Raw genomic sequence first — 21,771 nt, 5'->3', positions numbered from 1 at the left:
CAAAACTATTTTACTAGCCTTTGATAACAGGCAGATTGCCCAGGCTGTCTTGGTTGCACAAAGGAAAACAGGAGAGTAGCTGGGAAACAAATACCTGTAGGCTGCCCAACCCAGCTAAGTTAGTAGAGTCCCATTGCTGCTGAAAATGTGCTCCAGAGCTCAGAAACATCTACTGAACCAGCACTGGACAGAGCATGAAAGTTAGCATGCATACGCTGGTCTTTGATGTTTCTCTGACCCAACTACTCTTCACAAAAACAATCTTAGATACTTCACAAAACAAGTGACCAAATGGTGACATTCATGAACAGGGTTTTGCTTCTTTTCTTTTTTTCTTTTTTTTTTTCCTTCCTTTATGGAAGACTATTTTCTTCTTTTTTTTTTTTTCACTTTTTTTCCCTCCCATTTCTGTTGCATTTAAGTGGTAGAATCTTTTCACTAGTCATATATGCTATCAAATATTGCAGAGCAAAATAAATTTTAGAAGTGCTAAATATGACACCAAAGCTAAGTATTTGATTTCATTATACTTTTTTTATATTCTATTACAAGATTAAATGTGCTACTGTGGATCTCAAGGTACCGTTTTTTGGGGGCAAACATTTAAAAAAACCCCAAACAATTATTTTCCATAGAAAGAATGTAAAGTTTACTGTTGCAATAAAAGAAAAGGGATCCTGAATTATATTCAGCACACACTTATGTAAGAGATACAAAAGCTGTGATTTCAACAATCAACACTTTACTAAAGATTGCAGGCTAACTTGGAAAGTTGGGTTTAACTTTGTAGTAAATAGCTCATTCTTAAATTTCCTAGCTTACTAGGAAAGTGCCTCTGCAGAACAGAGCAACAATACTTCCATCTGTTTGAACAAGCCATGTGGGCACTGCCTAAAGAAACAGACAAAGTGGGACTGCTCAGGCAGTGCTGGGCCATAGTGACCCCCACCATCCTTATGCAGCAGTTCTCTCCAGCCCCCATTATGAACTTCTTATTAACATCTACCATAAAGCATGACCTTGGTGTAAGTACTATAAGGTCTCACTGCTTTGTAAAGTTGTAAACTTGCTTATTTATACTGGCAGTCCCATAAAGAACATGTATTAAAAAATATAAGGAAGCTTATATGTTATATATATATTTTTACTGCAACCTTGGTTTGGGTTTTTAAGGAGAATCAGTGAAAGTGATAATCAGAGATTCAAGAGTTGACACAGGTTCTAGTGTCTTGTTAGGTGTAAAAATTAGTAAGACACAAGAAAATGTAGTTATTTTTAAAATGTCTTACATCCTACTCTTTTATGAGAACCTGGTTTCATACCACTGTTGTGACAGAAGAGAGAAATATGATGCCCCGTGTTGAAGAGAGTCACCCTTTCAGTATTCTCTGATATTGCTTCTGGCTGATTCCGAGATCATCACAATCCATTAGAAGATGACACTGAGCACACAGTGTATCAAGAGAGGCTAGAAAACAGACTTTATGCAATCAGACTTAAATCAAACTGAGACCGTAGGGTATTTGGTTTAAATTATCTTATATTTTATTTTAAAAGTCATAAAAAGCAATTATTAGGACACACAATTTAGAATTTTAAATTTTCTACTATATTTTATATTTATTAAATAATGATCTATAACAGTCATTAATAAGAGTAAGGAAGCTATTTCTTAGTCAGTATGCATGACAAAGTCCTGCAATAATTCTTTTTACGCTATATGAACAATTTTCCCCATTAAGTAGGCAGATTTTCTCTGCCTATTGTTCATCTGCTGATAAACATTTTGCAAAAGTTTGCTTTGTCTTCAGAATTTGACAGTCCAAACAGCCAGTTTAACAAACAAAAGAGGGTGGATTATGACCAAAAAAAAAAAATCTCAGCAGTGATGTTAGTATTTGGCTTTGTTTGGAGAGCTTTCTTCTGCTTCAGTTTCTTTCATCTTACATTCCATCAGGAAAGTCTCTGCAGAAGAGTTGTTTTTTTCTTCCAGCCACTGTGGAATTTTTACTTCTTGAAATACATATTGAGAAGTACATATAAAATATAAACTGCATAAAAAAAGATGTTACTCGCGTATTTTTTCTTTTTAGACACAATGTGTGACACAATATCTTTATATATTGAATATTTTTTTATCATTTTTTATCATTCATGTTCATTTAGTACTAAGAAAAAGTATCAGATTCAGCATTTATATTCCAAAGTTAAGATAAAATAGATTTCAATCATGTTTTACAGGTTATTTACTTAGAAATTTGTCTCAAGAGGTAAAAAGTGATCAATAAAAATAATGATAAAGTAAGTAAAGATATAAGATATATCTGAATGTAAATACCAAATATATAAAACATTATTCTGGAGATAACTATGTATAAATACTGGTAATTACTTTTATTGTTTTCTCATACAATAGGTCCTATGGACTGATACTTAAGAGCCTATTATTTGGTTAATTAAAGCTTCATTTTCCCAGATAAGATCATCTCATGTACTTCTTTGGTTAACAAGACATATGCTTTCTTAGAATTATCTAAAAAATAAAGAGGATCAGTAATTGTAGATGGATTAAAACCTTCATCCACAAGGCGAAATTTTTGTTGTTTGAATGTTCCAGTCATTTCCATTTTTTCCTGTAGAAGTGAGGAAGATACATTATTCAGAAGGGAAGCTTCTTCTCTTTTGCTCACATTCACATGTGCTTTTCAAAATCTTACTTGATATAAGATCAATACTGTTTACTCTCATTGTGCTGGAAATCTAGAACTTGTGTGCTGCTACAGACCAATACAAGGAGGTGTGGTGGACAGAAGCTAGAGCTCATTTCTTTCTGCATCCCTGTGCAATGTCTCATTAGTGTCACATGTGGTGCAGCCCCAGCCTGCCTGAGACAATCAATCTCCTTCACCGTGCACATTATAAAATGTGTTAAACTACACATCATAAAGAACGTGTGAGTAAAAACCATCACTATCAAGAGCTCTTTAATGATAAAACTCAGAAAATTCTCTATATAATCATTTGTTGTCACCTTAAAAGAGGGGTTGAAAGAGTCACATACTATATTAGCCGTATGTATATTCAGCAAGTCCAAAGGAAGACAGACCTTGACCATACATTTTGTGTTTTCAGGCCACTGTGTACCTTGGAAAAGTAGTGGGAGGCACCTCTAGTAAGACTCTCTTCTCTATTCTCCCTACCTCTACTCAGCCCAGCTTTATGATCTCTCTTCATCATCTTCTGGAGATCTCCTGGGAGGCCAATCAGCTGACTAGGGGCCAGAACCCAGCCCACCCAGGAGGGATTTAAACGGCTGCTGGGAGCACACCAGGGATCAGTGTTGGGCCCAGTCCTGTTTAATATCTTTACTGATGATCTGGATGAGGGGATTGAGTCCATCATCAGCAAATGTGCAGATGACACCAAGCTGGGGGGGAGTGTCGATCAGCTGGAAGGCAGGAGGGCTCTGCAGAGGGACCTGGACAGGCTGGATCCATGGGCTGATTCCAAGGGGATGAGGTTCAACCAGGCCAAGGGCCGGGTCCTGCCCTTTGGCCACAACCCCCTGCAGCCCCACGGGCTGGGGACAGAGTGGCTGGAGAGCAACCAGGCAGGAAGGGAGCTGGGAGTGGGGATGGACAGGGAGCTGAACAGGAGCCAGAGTGTGCCCAGGGGGACAAGAAGGCCAATGGATCCTGGCCTGGCTCAGGAACAGTGTGGCCAACAGGTCCAGGGAAGTGATTCTTCCCCTGTACTCAGCGCTGGTGAGGCCACCCCTGGAGTGCTGTGTCCAGTTCTGGGCCCTCAGCTCAGGAAGGACATGGAGGTCCTGGAGCAGGTCCAGAGGAGAGCAACGAGGCTGGGGAAGGGACTGGAGCACAAGTGCTGTGAGGAGAGGCTGAGGGAGCTGGGGGGGCTCAGCCTGGAGAAGAGGAGGCTCAGGGGAGACCTCCTCACTCTCTGCAACTCCCTGACAGGAGGGGGGAGCCGGGGGGGGTTGGTCTCTTTTCCCAGGCAACTCTCAGCAAGACAAGAGGGCTGGGTCTTGAGCTGTGCCAGGGGAGGTTTAGGTTGGATATTAGGAAGAATTTCTTTCCAGAGAGGGTGATCAGCCATTGGAATGGGCTGCCCAGGGAAGTGGTGGATTCTCTGTCCCTGGAGGTTTTTAAGATGAGACTGGATGTGGCATCAGTGCCATGGTCTGGGAACCACGGCAGTGTTGGATCAAGGGTTGGACTTGATGATCTCGGAGGTCCTTCCAACCCAGCTAATTCTGTGATTCTGTGATTCTCTTCTGTCTTTATATTTATATACATACATACATACATACATTATATATATAGCTTATATATATATATATATTATATATGCTAGCAATCTCTGAAAAAGAAAAATTAAGTATGATGTCCAACAAAAATGTCAAAGAGCTGCTGTATCTACTCCAGGTGTACCTCCACATTGTATGTACCTGCTCTGGTTGGTCTAAGAAACGTTCTGACATCTTCTAAAGTATGATTATATCAAGCTTAATACATTTTTAATTTCTTCCCTTGAAGTTTCACCCACTACCTTTTTTCTCAATTAATAACAGCTTTACCAACAGCAATTCATCTGTAATGTAAGCATTTAAATTTTAGTTGAAATTCCAGATACTTGATGTCAATGCTACATCCAAGATTCAGATTCCTTCTGTCCAGCATAAAGGCTTTTTTGTGCATCTATACAGGAGTAAATCTCGACTAGGTTATCATAATTTCATAAACTGACTACTGCAACATTCTCAAGTCTAATCTTGCTCGTTCATATCAGAATGCTGCTGCAAAAGATATCTTCCTGGACTTGTAGATAGAAATACGTATATTTCAATTTCAAGGTCTTTCGCAGTCTTTTCCTTTCCATTCTTTATTCTGAATCAGTATTCAGTCTCTGGTTAGCCTAGGGAACCAAGTTCCATAATTTAGCTTCTCTCTTTAAATGATGATTACTTTTTTCATCTGCTCCTCAGACTTAGGAGACTCCTTCACAAGCATCCTCAAAAACATTTTTCTGTTCATCTTTATCATGATGTTTTCAAAACACTAACCAGAACTGAAGATGCTCATCATATTTCAATTATTGTGATTATCTGTATTTTATTATTATTATCTGTATTTTATTATTATTATCTGTATTTTATTATTATTATCTGTTTTCTACGCTCCATTTTTTCCTAGCCCTATGTAATCCCCTGTATTGTATTCATATTTTTAACTCTTTGGGGGAGGGAGTATTTTTTTCCCCAAACTGGACAGTTACTAGAGGGAAGTAGTACAGAAATAGGGATGACTGATGATTACCGTGGTGATGACAATAACGTACATTTTTAATTCACCTTTTCAATTTACCTAGTATCTTTTCTTTTAACATTTGTCGTTAGCTTACACAGAAAATAGCATTTGTTTTATTGTGCATGATTGATATCTCCTGCTTTAGCTGTACTTCTTTATTCTCTCTATTCTATTGAATAAAATGGATTTTAGATTATTTTCTCCTGATGCAATTGTTCACATTTTTTAATCTGGATCTCTTTGTTTTACAATGCTCATGATTCTAATCTCCCTAAATCCTTTTGTATGATCTCCGTCCTTCCTCATTTGTACAATTTCTCCTGTTTAAACATAATCTGCAAATTTATTGACTTTTTGTGTAATCCCTTTCCCAGAACTCCATTAATGAAGACAGAGAATAGGACTGGGTCTAAAACTGGGTTAAGTGATACATGAACAAGCAGTTTCTGTTATTCACTTAGCCATTTCTGCATTTAAATGATGTAGATGTTTGTATGTACAATGCAATAATGCAGCTTACCTGGACTCTTAAGAAAAGGGGACAAGCATAACTCGGTAGATAAGTCACTACTTGCTTATACGTTTGCTCCAGGTCTAATGATGTATTCTGCTTTAAAATAACAGAGGCCATTCCTGCTTTTCCTTCATGATCTGGGGAAAAAGAAGTGAGATGAGAATTTTGAGAAATGAACGAAGTTGACATTTTAGGGATGAACCTTACAAAAAAATACTGTAGCGCACTAGCAAACTGGCAGTCACGTTTCACCTTCTGAGTTTCAATAAAGATGCAAGATTGCATTCATATTTTATGTAGTATTACACATATTTGGAGATCATTCAGGTGATCAATTAAGCAATAATGCTGTAAATGAGTGTGGTGGGTAAGAGCAAATGGAGTCCCATGCTTGATATTAATCAATAAAGGGGGATAAACGTCAACACCATTCCTCTCTCAGAAACAAGAGTGATGAGCCTCTTTCCTGGATTAACCAATTATGCTTCAGTTTTAGTCTCTCTCTCTCTTGCCACTATCTTTTCATAAAACTGTAGATCTGCAGATTGTTAACAGAGAGAGAGAGATTAAAAGTTCTTAATTGTTTGTCTGGAAAGAGAGAGCACTTTGTGTCTTTCGGAAAGAAAAAAAATCAATAAAATATAAAAGCAATCAACTTTAGCAGTCAAAACTAACTGCACACTTTAACTATCAGCTAGCAGTAACAGCAGAGATGTTCTGCCTTATCTTTGTTTTGGTTTGGTTGGTTGGTTGCTAATACTACAAAATCTGTAATGAAACTTGGTTTGTTTATCTTTTAAGTGCAATTATCAAGACACTCACATAAACTGTGTAGGTAAACAGATAAATATTGTACAGGAAATGAGCAGCTCTCATATTTTGGAGTCTGGTTTTCAGACAGCCTTCTTTACTACAATCTTTCTTGTTGTATGGCTTTAAAATACAAGTAAATTACACCTTCTTCACATTTTGAACTCCTTGTGTTTACCCATGCCAACAACCAAACATCCAGCCAGCTTCTCACTCCCTTCTCCCATGGGATGGGAAGGCAGCAGAAGGGAAAGCAAGACGTGGCTATCAAGATAATGGCAGTTTAATAGGGAAAGCAAGAGTTACAGGCACAAGCAAAGCAAAACCAGGACATCATTCAACGTTTCTCATCATCAGGCAGATGTCCTGCTACTTCCTATAGGGCAGGGCCTCACTCAGGGCATACAGTGGCTGTTTGGGAAGACAAATGCCACAGCCACAAATATCCACTTCCTTTCCTCCAGTTTTTATAACTAAGCACGGCATTGTATGATATGGAATATCCTTTTGGTTAGTTTCAGCCCACTCTCCCATTTACATCTGCTCCCAAAAGTCCTTGCCAATCCCTAGTATACTTGCTGCAGGCAGAAAGCCTGGTACAATGCAAGTTTTGGTCAGTGGTAGCCAGGCACTGGTGAGTTATCAACACTGTTTTAGCCACCAGTGCAAAGCACAGCACCATACAGACTCCTATACAGAAACTTATTTTTATGCCAACAAAAACCTAGTATTCATTTTTTAAAAAGATTTAACATGAATAAGAATCGAGCCCATAAGATGTCATGAAAAATAACAAAACAAAACAATCATTATTAAAAATAAATTAATGGGTTTTTTTCTTAATAATTTATTTACTTTACTCTTTGTATTCTCTTTCACTTTGTCCTTGGTTTTGTAATATTAATTGTTTACAGTTATTTTATGAGGCTAAGTGAAAGTTGAAATAAGACAGAATAATGTCTTCATACATTTTCCTTTAGAGTTACTTTATTCTTACCTTGTTGACATTTTATTTGGACACATGGATGTCTGGATTTTCCACAGATGTGAATTTAATAAATCTTAAATTTAGGTTATGTAGCTCTCACAAATTCATGCATGATAGCTTTTCAAAAATACACATAACTGCATACAAATAAAAATGCATGATTCACTGGCTCATTCACAATCTGGTGGTATTTCATTACCTGCATTTACACTTTAACTAGGTATTAAACAGATGACTCAACCAAAAGTGATTCATGGGTTTAAAATATGAAATCAAAATATGAAATCATAACTCCAACTAACCTAGGAGAAGAAACACATACAACTAAAGCTTTTACCTGGCACAGGCACACCATACACATTTGCTTCTTGTATGAAGTCCAGCATCACAAGGACATCAGAAACTTCTGTAGTTGCAACGTTCTCCCCTTTCCACCTAAAATGTGAAAAAAATAATCCCGTGGAAACATATGGACACCTCCTCTTTAAAAAGCATTAACTTTAGTAGAAGCTCCATTCATTTCAGACTAACACCACCTTAGATTTTTCACACTTGTCACATTGTTGTATTGATCTGATCACCAGATCATGTTGCAATTCAAATGTTACTGGGTATTAGAACCACTATACCAGACATCGAAAGTTTAAAACAACTGTTTCCAAAATTTTTACATGTATTTAAATGTATCATCTCTACTATTTGATACGTTTTTCTCCACATCAGTATCCAACTTGCTTGGTCACAGCAAAACCATCACTAGTTATATGCTTATGGAAAGGAGTGTCCAAAGAACTGGAAGTCCTACAAAACCTTCTGAAAATGAGCTATTCAAATACAGAGGAACACTTGTGACCAAATTAAGCCGCTATCATCCACTTCAGGATCATTATAAACTACATCACAATATAATAAACTGAACACTTGTGGTCAAAAACAAATATAAAAGTATTACTCTATTCTGTATATTTTTAATGAAATGTGAAAAGAAACAATAATTATACCTGAAGGTATCTCCAATCCTGTCCCAAAAATATAGAAAATTGTCATGATCTTGAACCATTAGGTCTCCAGTATTAAAATAAAGATCTCCCTTCTTAAATACATCACAGAGTAATTTCTTTTCTGTGTGTCTCTTATTGCCAGCGTAACCAAAGAAGGGGTTCTTCGCATTGACTTTGGAAATGAGAAGACCAGCCTCACCTATACAGAGAAGTTAAAAGAATACAAACCTAAGGTATCACTGGAAATTTCCTGTATTTAACATTAATATTACTTACAGTATTGTTCACTGAAATTCTGAGTCATTTGTACTTCTTCCTAGCGACTCATCAGTTTTCTCCCAGAACTGTCACCTATCAATTGTAAGCTCACTAATAGGTTTATTGTCCTCCCAAAGTGCACAATTCAAGTTGATATTATGTCTCACTCCTCACATCTTACTGAGTTTCCAAAGATGAGTCTCAGCTTCATCAGCTTCCTACTGAAAAACTAGTGTTAATAAAAAGTAGGTGCTCAACCCAGACATTAAGTCCCTATTTAGTCTCCTTTCAGAAGTTCTGAGAACACTTCTTTAAAATATTCATTAAAGTGATAAAGCATCATCATTTTACTTTTTGGAGTAAAATATGAAAGTTTTAATACAAATTTTTTTTCCTAAAAAAATAAAGAGAGACAGGGAAAGGAATATCCTATTAGGCATGTAGTGTATCAAGGTACTAGTTTGCTGAAAGTGGAATAATTGTAGGAAATAACCTTTTGGGAGCAAGTTGTGAAGAGTAAAGCTTGAGAGTTACATTACTTTGTATCAGAGACAAAAAATGAAAATATAAAAAAAAAATGCTTCTGGAAATATGCATAACTTTTAAGACTTCTTCCTCATAAAATACCTGTGCCTGTTTTCCAAAAATTGGTAGTGGTTAAAGCAGAAGTATTTAGTTCACTGGCAGTGTCACTGCAGCCGTGGTGCTCTGAAGACACAGGGCATGGGTGAGACAAAGACTATAGACAGAGATAATGCTTTTTATTAGTCTGAGTGGTATGTGTTCCCTTAACAGCTCAGTCTGACATCCCTAGAGAATAAATTCCTATAAAATTTCATGTTTCAGGGACTTATTTTCTTCTCCTTTGAAAAATCTGCTTCAACTCCCTGTTAAAACTGTCTGCCTGACCTTTAATATGACTTCTTCTTGCTTCAGTTTCAGCTATTACCTTCCTATAGTTCAAGAGATGCTTCAGTATCTAATAAACACTTTGGAAAATGGTATAACCATGACGTATCATATATTTGATAAGCGTTTTGAAGACATCTATAATCAAATAATTTTGTTGTTATTTTGCCTTTTTTTTTTTTTTTAATTTTTAAGCTGAATCACATCACTTAGTCAGAAACAATCTCTCATCGAAAACATTTGCTCTAATCCACCAGTGTTTCCTGTAGATCTCTTTGGCAACCATCTCCCTGTGCTAAACTCCTTTTAAAAACACAGATATCACTATCTACGTATTCAAAGATAATAATATCATACCATCACTTTTGAACATCACTGTTCTCTGAATGTATCCAAAGACCTCCTGGGTTCTTCTGGTATCAGCACTGGTATGTTTAATGATGTTTTGTCTTAGATCAAAAATCATATTGCTTTTATTTTCAGAGCAAAGAGTAATAGTTGTTGTTGGCATATTGCATTAACATGATAGCAAGACTCCTTTAAAAATTCTCTGGAGTGCTTCTATTAAAATCAATAGGCCATAATATCCTGTTAATATAAACACTTACCTTTCTTAACTTTTTCACACCAACCATGCTTATTTCTAATTGGTTCATCTTTTTGGAAATCATACTTGATTAAATCAAATGGGAAAAAAAGCTAAAAAAGGGAAAAAGTCATCGGTTATTTATCTACACAGTGACATCTGGTGGCAGCAAATATAAGCTGGGAAACCTGTACTCCAGTCTTCCTCATCTAAAAGGAGAACGCAGTTTCATTTAAAACTAAAAATACTCTGTATGTAAACTTACGCCATTTCCTGGAGTTAAGCAAAATCAAAAACATTTTTATAAATGAAGACAAGAACTGTCCTTTTGTCAATTTTCTTACAAGTAAGTTATGGGATCCACATTATCAGTGGAAAAGCCTACACTAGTCAGGATAATAGACGCGTATCTGGTACTTAAGTGACTTTTAGTGGTGGTGACTGATATGTTTTTGGGATCCTCTGGCACTGAAAACAGCTGGCAAAGCAAAGGCCTAAATCTCCTCACAAAGGGAAACCTGCTTCCCACTGGGCTTTACCCTTGCTTAGCTAGCCTCAGTTCTTCCCTCTTGCTTTCTCAGGCAGGTGTATAGTGGTGGAAGGTGAACACCAGCAGAAGGATTTATACTCCTGTGGCTCCAAGGAAGCTGAAGGAGAGGACAAGATACTCTAATCAAAACCAGAAATCGCAATTGGGGTTTTTTTTCCTCAAATATACGGCATTTGACTCTTATTTTGCTTCATTTTTTCTACTGTGATAAAAATACAAGCTGGATCTTTAAGAGACACTGACTGATACCATATGCTTGATACTATTTGGACCACTGTGTTTGCAGTTATTATTCTAAGGAAATAGTTTGCCCAGTTTGGGATTCTGTTTTCCTTTTTCATAAAGGAATGTATCAGCAACATTTAACACCTAGTCAAACCAAAGGTATGTAATTATCTTCTCCTGGAGAAATCTTGGTCACCAGGGAAACAATTTTATAAAACATATGAATATACACCTGCACTCTTCACAATAAAGAAATGCAGTATAATTTAAGGACAGTTTTATGAAAGTGAATGAAGTAAAGGGTAGGATGCTAAAACATAAATATCTTTGCTTTTCTGCAACTAATTCGGAAGAAGAGTTGCATATTTGCTTTACCCTAATTTGAAATGTTGTTGTAACTATATCAGATACTTTTGTTTTCAAGAAAGTCTGAATAAATAGCAACTTGAATCAAACATTAATCCCACAAATTCAGTCTCATCTGGAAAAAATTGTTTCTCTGAGTCTTTTCAATGTGTTTTCCTTCCAGTCTAAGCCTGAATCAAAAAGATATTTTTAACAGTTGATCAAAGGAAAAAGGTCATAGCTTGCAAAATAAAGTAATGATTCAAGAATGGGACACAATTTCCATGAAGTGAATGGTAATTTTTTTAATTAACCTCAGACTATAGGCATTTACCAAAGCCAAGAATCTGAGAACCAGAAAGTTTGCCTCGATTAGAAAATAGTTGTGTTATCCTCGAGGATCAGAATAAGAGTAATTTTTCTCTTATGATCTTTTCTTATGGATGCCTACATTTAAATGCTGCTCTTTTTTGCTTTCCTTTTTTTTTACATTGACATTACTTTAATACATTTCATATGACAGGCCAAATGCAATGAATAATATAAATAATAAAAGTGAAATTGTATAAAATGAAGTGTTATTTTGTTTTTGTGTTTTATCAGAATAGCTTAAGATAATGCATCATACAGAATAGTACGTTGACAAGATACAGCAATTGAGCTCTGAAGGAATAAAGAATTATTTTAAGTTGCTATAAACACTTAGAAACTGTAATTTATTATCTAAGATCATCTAAAAACTGTTAAGACTTTTACTATATATGACTATACTGTGTTGATGTATACAATTTTCAGTGCCTACAACTTTAGAGTATTAACTAGGCCTATTCCAGTTAGGTGTTCAAAATAATACTTGTGCAAATACATAATTAAAAGAAAATACCATGTATTGTATTAGATATGCATAATGAGTTCATATAAACTCTGTGCAAACAACTGTGTCTGTGCAAAGGTCTTTTCCAAGCTAAATCATTCTATGATTCTAAGCTTGCTTTTCATATTAAATATCAGAAAATGAAAGCTCCACTGTAAAGTATTTAGTCTGGGCACAGACTTACATTTGGTTCACCTCATTATTTAAAATTTAATAGGGAAGAAGACCTGAGCTGTTGAAGCATTACCATATTATTTTCACAGACTACTGCATGCAATATTCATCATTTTAATCTCCATTTTACTGCCTGAAGCACCACATAAATGTAGCAAACAAAAAGCATAATTTAGCTAGCGGAAATTTAAAATGAGTTAATCTGCAACATTATTGTCTATTACTGTGCTGCCTGGATGTAACCTAATAACAGCTTTCTCCCCCTCCTTTTTTTTTTTTTTAATTGACTGGAAATATGTGAGTTTAAATAATGATTTGAAAATAATTTTGAAATTCCTAAAGCTTCCATTTACAGTGAATGCTCACAGAGCCTTTTTCAGAAAATAAAGATCACAAGCTACTGCTGTTTATTACTTACTTGTTTTAGAGATTAAATATTGTTGAATTCTCTGGAAGAATATCTGTTTATAAAACAAAGCATTACGTGTACTAGATTTAGTTTCAAGCATCTTTAAAAACTGAAATTTAAGAAAAAAAATTCCGGAGCATAATGTCTCAGAGATGTTTTTTAAAATATACTTGTAATGCCTTATGTATGCTGTAAAGAGTGGATCCATATGTCCCCCACATAGTTTTGTTAGCCAATGTAAACAAAAGCAAGGAAAAAACCCTTTTAAGTTATGTATTGTAATACACTTGTAGTACCTTAGACTATTTTAGCTCAGAACTAGTCAAAAGAGCAGAAACATTAATTTTCATTGGCCAAAGCACTTAGGAGCTGCCAGTGCTTAGATTCACACCTGCCAATATTCTTGCTGTGAATCCAGTTTTCCAGGGTCTTAAAATTTTTTTAAAGCTAACTTTGTTTACATTTAAACTAAACAGTAAACATTTAAACAAAAAAGTATCTCTTCTGCCACTTCTATGACTGCATGAAGAAATTGCATGATACTAGTTCTGCACTGCTGTGGGAAAGACATTTTATATGCTGAAGTTATTTAAAATTTGTTATAAGATTTAAATGTTTCTCAGCTCAAAGCTGATTTTGATCTATAGAGTTTTGAATAAGAGATTTAGGTTGCTGTGATAGTTTGAATATGCTTAAGTTAATGAAAAATTACATTTACAAATACAGTTTATTACTACTTTTTTTTTTACATGCTGATATTCAGGTGTACTTGGCGTGGTTTATTTTTAGCCCTTCTTGTAAGCTTCCTCAGATCTCATTAATCCCAAGCTCCCTTGTTGTCTGCCATCACTCAGAATTTATTTTAGTATAAGAAAGAGATTTATATATACATGTGATGGACATGACTGAGGGTCTTAGATATTTTTTCCATACCACATTTTTAAAAGTACACATATAAGGTATGTCATACATAACAAAATTGATTAATATTAACTAAATATGTCAGATGTTAAGATTAAACAGTAGTTTATTACATTATGATGTTAATCTATGCACTATCTTCTTTGCAAAACATTTTAAGTTTTACAAGATAAAAAGCTACTCAGAGGCTTCTACTTTTCTTTTTGCTGACTCTATATAAACATTGATTTATTCATATACCAAGGGAAGCTTTCAAGCACATGAACCAATCCCTCTTATATAAAGAATATAGTGTGAAAATAAACAAGTGTAAACAAGAGCACTGCTTCTAGTATAAACACAGTGACTTATTGGATGTCTGGCAACTGCTATAGCATTCATCTCTCTTCTTATTAACTTATGTCTCTCAATTTTTTTACGAAAATAAAAGTGTTCTGTAGAACCTTAATTTTATCACATTTACTTGTCCCCAACCTTTGGCAGTATAAGAAGGAGAACAGCTACACTTCAGAATGCATTGTTTAATAATCTGCAACACATAAAATGTATTTAACAAAAAACACAAATGCCTTGAATAGGTAAAAACTAACTTACCTGTAGCATCAAAATACATATTTAGTTTGTGTCACGTGAAAAACCCACATACTACTTGATTAAAAATACAGATAATTAAATAAATATATAGGTAGTTTCAAGTCTAATCCTTTATCTGCTGTAACCTTTACATGGTATTTCCAAAAGGGTAATGACTTATGACAAAACTCTGCCAAAAGTTCTGCAATGCCAAAAACAAGTTTACTCAGGTTTGGAACATAACAAATTTCATAATAATATAAGACATGTGATTTAGAAAACTCTGAAACAAAAATTAACATCAACTCTAAGGTTCCTGGCTCACCTACTAGTCCCTAAATTCCAGACTCCTGATTTCCTGTAGTGGATCTGTACCCTGCTAGAGATACCCATCAGCATCAGAGGGCCACCATGCATGCTACAGAGCATGTGGGGCAGAGAGTCAGTGGAGTCATCTGCTTAAATTCCTGAGCTCTCAATGGTTTCTGAAAAATCCACTAGCTCCTGTGGTGCTTTTCTGAGTGTTTCCATGTTCCTCCCTGCAGTCTGAGTTCCCAGACCAGAAGTGAAGAATTCCTCGTGAAGCAGTCTGTGGTGATTGTCGTGTGGTGATGCTGTAGTGAAGTTGTGGACCCTGAAACACAGGCTGCCTAGGAACCTATCTGCACATCTCGAGAAGATACCTCTGATGTATTTACAAACAATGCTTTTACAATATTCTCTGAAAATAATGTTGTCAGGACATTTTGCTATCAGTTCTCCTCAGGAGCACAAACGTCACTTAAGTCAGCAGGACTTGTATATACGGATAGGTATCTCAGGCAATTTAAAATTCTAGGCAATGCATGTAGTACTATCCATTTCAAGAAGAGTAAAAACTGGCATAAACAACAACAAAATGTAGTCTCCTTGCAAAAAGCCTTGCTAAATATTCTTTCATATTATTAGCTAAAGCTTGGGACACACATTACTTAGGGACTTCTCAAACCATTTAAAAGATTGCACTAATAGGACCAAAAAAAAAAAAAAATCTATGTGTGAACTTCAAGTTGAAATAATTTCTGCATTTATTCAGAGGGATGAAGGAAAAGTCACCATGTGTAGTATAAATAATAACATAATCCTTCTCTCCAAGACATATGACTGCTGTTTTCAAGGCTAATGAAATACAGAAGGGCTTTTTTTTTCTAGTTTTAGTACCCTAGAACACACCAAACACATTTAGCAGATGGTAAATGAAGGGGCACAGCATTTTAAAATTTATAATCCTGGCAACTATATCACAATTACTCAATAATATATGTATTGTATTATCTTTGACATTTCTGTATAATGATACAGCATAGATGTAGTTTGAGTTACTTGTTTTTAATGACACCTAGGTATAAAATATCTATTAAAGTTATGTCTATATGCTACTGTATTTTAATTACTATTATTTTCCAATTATGACAAATATTTACATAGCAATATGCAACATAAATATTCTATCTGAAAACATCTTTAAATATAATCTGTAGAAAAACAAGTCAGAATAGGACATTTGTACGCTTATTTTACATGTGATGAGTTCTTAGGTACTGAAACAAATTCAACTTTCTCTTTTGTCCTCTAATGTGGTAGAGATTTGAAATTGTACTTGGAACCTACTCAGAACTGTCAGAAGAGACCAAGGCCTTTTTGACCCTGGTGAACTCTAAGAAAAGATGTTACTGCTGAAAATATAACTGGGGTAGGCACCCAGATATTATGGAGAGTCGACTAAACTTGCAATGACTGTCTTAAAAAATTTACCTCGGATTTATGACTGTAGTCCCATGTCCCAGCATCAAACTGAGAAATGCAATTTTTCAGCACTACTTTTAACCAAGTAAAATGTAAATAAAGAGTCACCTTATAAAAGAAATTGGTGCGTCCAACAGATCCAATTTTTCCGGTGTGGTTCATGAAACAAATGTTTCCTTCAGTAGCACCATAAAACTCACAGATCTTAACAGCACCAAATCTGTCTAAAAATTCCCTCCATACATCATTTCTTACTCCATTTCCAACTGCTAGTCGGACTTTGTGATTTTTTTCTCCTTCCTTCTGTAAAAAAAAAAAAAGAAAAAGAAATAAAATTAAAATATAGTATACTGATAACTGCATTTAATTGTTGCATGTGTTGTGGGGAAAGTGTACCTTCTTTAAAATACATCAAGTATAAACAACAAAAAGAAAAGAAAACAACAACCAAGAAGTTAAATAAAGCTGGCATGGCTGGCATACAGCTACAACATAGCAAGCTGCAATCAAAAACCTATTATCTCGTTGAGCAAACAAATTATTTCCTGAATAATGGCTACAATGATTTATATAAATGCTTCCACATTTTCAAAAATTGTCTTGTCTCAGTCTATTTCTACCCAGAGGAATTAGAAAACTGGGAAGAACAGAGAAAGGCAGGAATTATTTCTGTCGTGGGATTAAAGTCAGAAGAGATGAATAGTTACTTTCTTCTGTCTTCAGACTGATTATGAGAAACAATCAGATTTCACACACTTGTTCCTTCCCACACATTGTGTATGAGTCATCTTCTGTATTTTTTTCAATATTAAGACTTGCAAAATTTTGTTCTGTGTTACTGGGAATACATTATTTCCTAGTGATCTTGAGACTTTTTGTCAGCTCCCATGTTTATCACAACAAACATAACAGAATGCATCCAGTTCAGTAGAATGCTCTAATTTTATTAATACATTTCCAAACATTCAGATGGAATGGACCACCTTTAAAATACAATCAGATTTAAGATGAAGTACCAGAAGGCAAAACATCTAAACTATTGCTTTGGTTTGTTTGGGGGTTTTTTATTTACACCTATTTTAAAATAAGACTCCCTTTGTAATTATTGCAAGTGGCAATACAGAATGCTCTAGAAGTGAGATGGCACAAAATAAATATAGGTACAGTTTGTTACCACACAGCTTTAGAACTGCATAGCACTCTGGTACTGCATCACTGTCTGTATATAGCTCTATCTATGTACACTTATATATATCTATCTATGTACACTTATGTATATATGTATGCAAACACTCCTCTGTATACAAAGGCACACATATGCACGTATTCACATTCTTTACACATATATGTTTCTATAGATATATACATGTTCACATATATATATCACAGAAAAGAGTTGCTATTTTCTATTCTTCTATTTCTAGTTTCCCTCCCCTCCCCGACTCTAGTCTAATATGAATTAGTTATGTCTCTATAGTAAAAATCCATTTTAGCATCTTTAATCTCACACAGAAGCACAGCTAATTATTTTTGTGAAGAGATCTGGTCAGCTGAGTGAAACAGGAATCTTTTAAGTATTTTGGCTGTTAAAAGCAGTAATGCTTCTGAGTACACAGACAATCCTCAGAGGATTATGTCTTGGACAAATAAAATTTTTCAAGAGAATGTATATTTTGACTTCTATAACAAAAACTAGAAGCACAAAGACCAACAGAAAAAATCACAAAGACCAACTAAGTTTTTTTCTTTCCTCTTCAAAACCAGTAACTCACAGAAAGAGAAACAATTTTTTTGTTGAACTACAGAATCTTCTTTCTGCAAATTAAGTCCTCTTGCTGGAATTCAGCAAAGAATGCACCTATTTCACTAGGTGCAGATAGCCGTTGGCACATTACAATCTGAGACACTATCCTGCACTTTTACCTCAAAACTACATCGCTCACCAGCCTCCATCAGTCACTAACCATTCTGTTTTTACAATAACACATTTCTTCCTTTTTCCCTTCCCCTCTTCTGTCTTATTTTAGATGTGAAACTAATTTATAAACACAGAAGCACAGACTTCACTGACTTCCTGCTAAATCGTTATTAACAAGTGCTGATTACCTAGCAAAATGAATCTGACATGGACATAGCCTGGAACAAAGTGGTTTGTTTGTTTGTTTGTTTTTTATCTTCAGATACGATATCACAGTGCAACAGTGTAGGTTTTCATTTGCTTGAAAACGTCTGTTACATTACACATTCAAAGTCATTATACTGTCGTTGAACAACAAAGGTATTCCTATTTTTTAAGAGAAAGTATGTCAGTGTTACTTTGAACTTAATGTGGAAAGCTTTTGACTCTTTTTTTCCCCAAAAAAATTGTCCATCATTTTTAGGGTATTCTGTCAGCTGAACTTAAAACTTTTGAATTTTCCTTACAGTTTCAATGCTAAACTGAAATGAACATGACTGTAGCTGAACTGCAGTTATCCCTTGCTAATGCCACTATATTATTCAAATATACTGATTCTGCTGAAATATAAAAAATAGCTCAAAAGATACTTTCAAGGAAATCCTTTGTTCCACAATGAACAGAAGAGACAAACATGTGCTTATACACACACACAGTAATTGAGACTTTCGCCAGGCTAGGAACATTCAAAACCTCTAGAGACGAAGCTAATAAGAAGGTGATTTTTCTTCTATTATTTTAAGAAAAATAAAAGACAGCTGTTTGCTGGAAAACAAACTAGGATGAACTAGAAATTTGTTTTTCTCCCCAAAAGAACAAATACCTCATTATTTATAAGTGCAGTAATTTCAGTTCTTCATGTTGCCTTGTCTGGTTTATATTAATACAGTACAAAGTAGTTTCTGTAGTGGAAAACATGCAGAGTAGACCTGACAGGTCAGCATCCTGCTTTGCTTGCAGTGTTAACACCTATCAACAACATCAACAACACAACGTATGACCACTGCCTCACTTTAGACAGGGATGCTCATTCCTCTTGCAAAAATACAAAGAAGGTATATGATGTCACCAAGAACTTGATCACAGAAGGCAAATTTTCCTAAAAGGGAGGGCAGTAATTTCCTTTTTCACAGCTACTGTAAGTTTTCTGTTAGAATGCATTGCTGCAACTGCCGAAGTTGTGACTTAGTCAGCTTCACACAGTGGTACCTATCTGTTGATATAAGACTCCCTGAGGAGTACTTCAGGGATTTCTGGAGAAGACATTAAAACTGTCACTCATTTAGCAGTCTTTCAACTGAGAGAGTGGAAATTATATGTAATTTAATCTCCGAGCAGGTTTAATAAGTATGAAGAAAATTGTTACGATGAGGGAAACTTTAAGCAGTGAGTTTCACTTACATTAGTTTTACATGTAACTAAATCAGTACAGCTATATTTTACCTATTTTTATCTAAAATTTTTCACAACTAATATATGACTTTAATTCATATTAGCTTTACACATAACTAACTTTCAATGGAAAGTGAACTGCATCTTCACATGTATTATTGTCCAGATTACTGCCAGAGTCCAGATCTAGGGCAGGCATGCTGGTATCCATGGGCACTGTGGCTGAGTATTTTAGGCAGTAAATAAAATGCTACGGGGAAGGGAAGGGAAGGAAAAGGGATGACAGTTCCAACAAACTGTAGAAACACGGTTGAGTGATGCAGGCTTAGGCTGTCCTAATGGAAAAAGAAATAAAATAACTATGCAGGCACTTACACTTTAAACTGACTAGACCAAATAGTCGTGCTTTGAAGTTCTGCCATGTTCAGATGGCATTTCATCACCCAGCTTCTTTTTGGTACAATTGATAGAATTAGAGGAGTAGGAGGAATTCCAAGGGGTCACCTAGTACACGTCTCCTGGGAGATAAGCTTTGCTATCCCTGTGCCATTCTGGACACATGAAGGAGCTGTGGCATGTCAGCCAGATACTCAGCAACAGCTGGTCTGCAGCAATTGTCTGCATGCATATTCTTAGCCTGCTGCAAAAGCACAGTACCAAGTTAACATTTCCTACACTAAAAGCTGTGTTTCCTCACAATACCTCATCTACAAAGGACTCAGTGCCTTGCCCTGGTAAGCTGTCACCAATAAGTTAAACAGTGTGTGTCCTGTGATAATTCGACCATGATTTGTGTTTCTGAATGCAATTAATAGCTCTCTACAGATAACTAGGACAATGGATTTTAGAATAACAGAACATGGTAACATCTTTCCAAGGTTTTTTAAAATGTCCATTTATTTATTTTCCTGCACTATGATTTTGTTTTCTTACAGGGTGATTCTGAAATAAAATAGGGGTTCAGTCTACATTCACTTATTTCTAACAGTAAAGGTGAAACATTGTTTCAATGCCTTTTTTGCATTGAAATCAATCCATCAATAAGCAAGAACTGTTCCTACAGTACACCTGGATTTCTCTTCCATTCATTCTGCTAAGTTCTTTGAACTATGTGCCAAACATCTGCATACATCATAAATCATTTCTGACACCGTATGTCTCCATTCTGTGTGCTTGTTTCTTTTGTATATTAATTAATTGACAAGTCAGGATCTGCCTTATCACATTAAATACCACATACTTGGAATTTTTCATCTGCCAGTCTTTCCTCCATAAGTGTTCTTTGTAAACTATTTGGACTATCTATGCGATTAAGTTGTTGATAAAAGCCTTTTAGAGTGCTATCAACAGTGTACTACTGGTCCAGGAAGGATTCATGACTGCAGCTGTATAAAAATGTGCTTAGCAGCTGCTTTAGAATAATACAAGAAGATGTGTTCCTTGTCCTACTTTTACTGTTTCTGCCAAAGGAAAAGCCAAATGGAGAGAAGCAAAGACAATTCAAGAAAAGGAGGCATGAAATGTCTGTACCATGGCCTTGATGAAACTGAAAGCAATCTCAGGGCCTGAAAAATACAAACAGGTGTTAAATATAAAATATAAGACTGATGACACAGGATTTGCATTCATGTATTTACAAAAAATGGATGTAACAACATGTTCACCAGTCCTCTGTTGACACACTAGCCCTGAAAAAGAAGCATTAGGTAGTTAATTAGACTATATGGGAGATATCCCACTGTTACAGGTGTAATAAATTCTTCAAGATGCATCTCTACCTTCACTTTTCAGTAATGCCTAATTATAAACTGCAACTAGATTTTTTGAGCAAAACATATACCCAAACTTAAAAATACAAATAACAGAAAACAGGAAGTGTAGAGAAGAGATGCACCATAAGAAAGGAACAGGAATTGTAGGAACAGGACACATCCTTCTAAATCTGAAAGTGGTTGCTTGCTATTTAGCACAGCTCACTCTCACCACATTTCTATTAAGCCATCTCCTGATAATCTAATGGGATTAGACTCTAAAAGAAGCTTTCTTCCTTTAGCTCTTCTCATAAAAAGGTTTTATTTAGCTTCCATTTCCTCAGAAAATATCTACCAACAAAAAAGTCACCTTTGTCTTGTGTTCCACCCATTAATATGAAGTAGATTTTTGTACTTTTGGT

At 35.4% G+C, this 21,771-nt stretch overlaps 1 protein-coding gene across 1 annotated transcript in view; it reads right to left on the bottom strand.

Annotated features, from left to right (window-relative positions):
- Positions 1-1,556: 1,556 nt before the first annotated feature.
- SLC27A6 (solute carrier family 27 member 6) overlaps positions 1,557-21,771 on the bottom strand; it is a 37,993-nt gene continuing 17,778 nt past the window's right edge. The window contains exons 5-10 of the mRNA XM_018085931.1: positions 16,358-16,552; positions 10,416-10,506; positions 8,641-8,839; positions 7,977-8,074; positions 5,848-5,978; positions 1,557-2,633 (exon numbers count right to left, since the gene is read on the bottom strand). Of these exons, the coding sequence (XP_017941420.1) occupies positions 2,457-2,633; positions 5,848-5,978; positions 7,977-8,074; positions 8,641-8,839; positions 10,416-10,506; positions 16,358-16,552 (891 nt within the window). The 3' untranslated portion in view covers positions 1,557-2,456. The remainder of the gene's footprint in view (positions 2,634-5,847; positions 5,979-7,976; positions 8,075-8,640; positions 8,840-10,415; positions 10,507-16,357; positions 16,553-21,771) is intronic.

The sequence above is a fragment of the Manacus vitellinus genome, unplaced genomic scaffold (genome assembly GCF_001715985.3).
Source record: "Manacus vitellinus isolate BGI_N305 unplaced genomic scaffold, ASM171598v3 scaffold_9_pilon, whole genome shotgun sequence".
Lineage (NCBI taxonomy): Eukaryota > Metazoa > Chordata > Aves > Passeriformes > Pipridae > Manacus > Manacus vitellinus.
The sequence above is the reverse complement of the archived record's forward strand: the minus strand, read 5'-3'. Positions and strand labels throughout refer to the sequence as shown.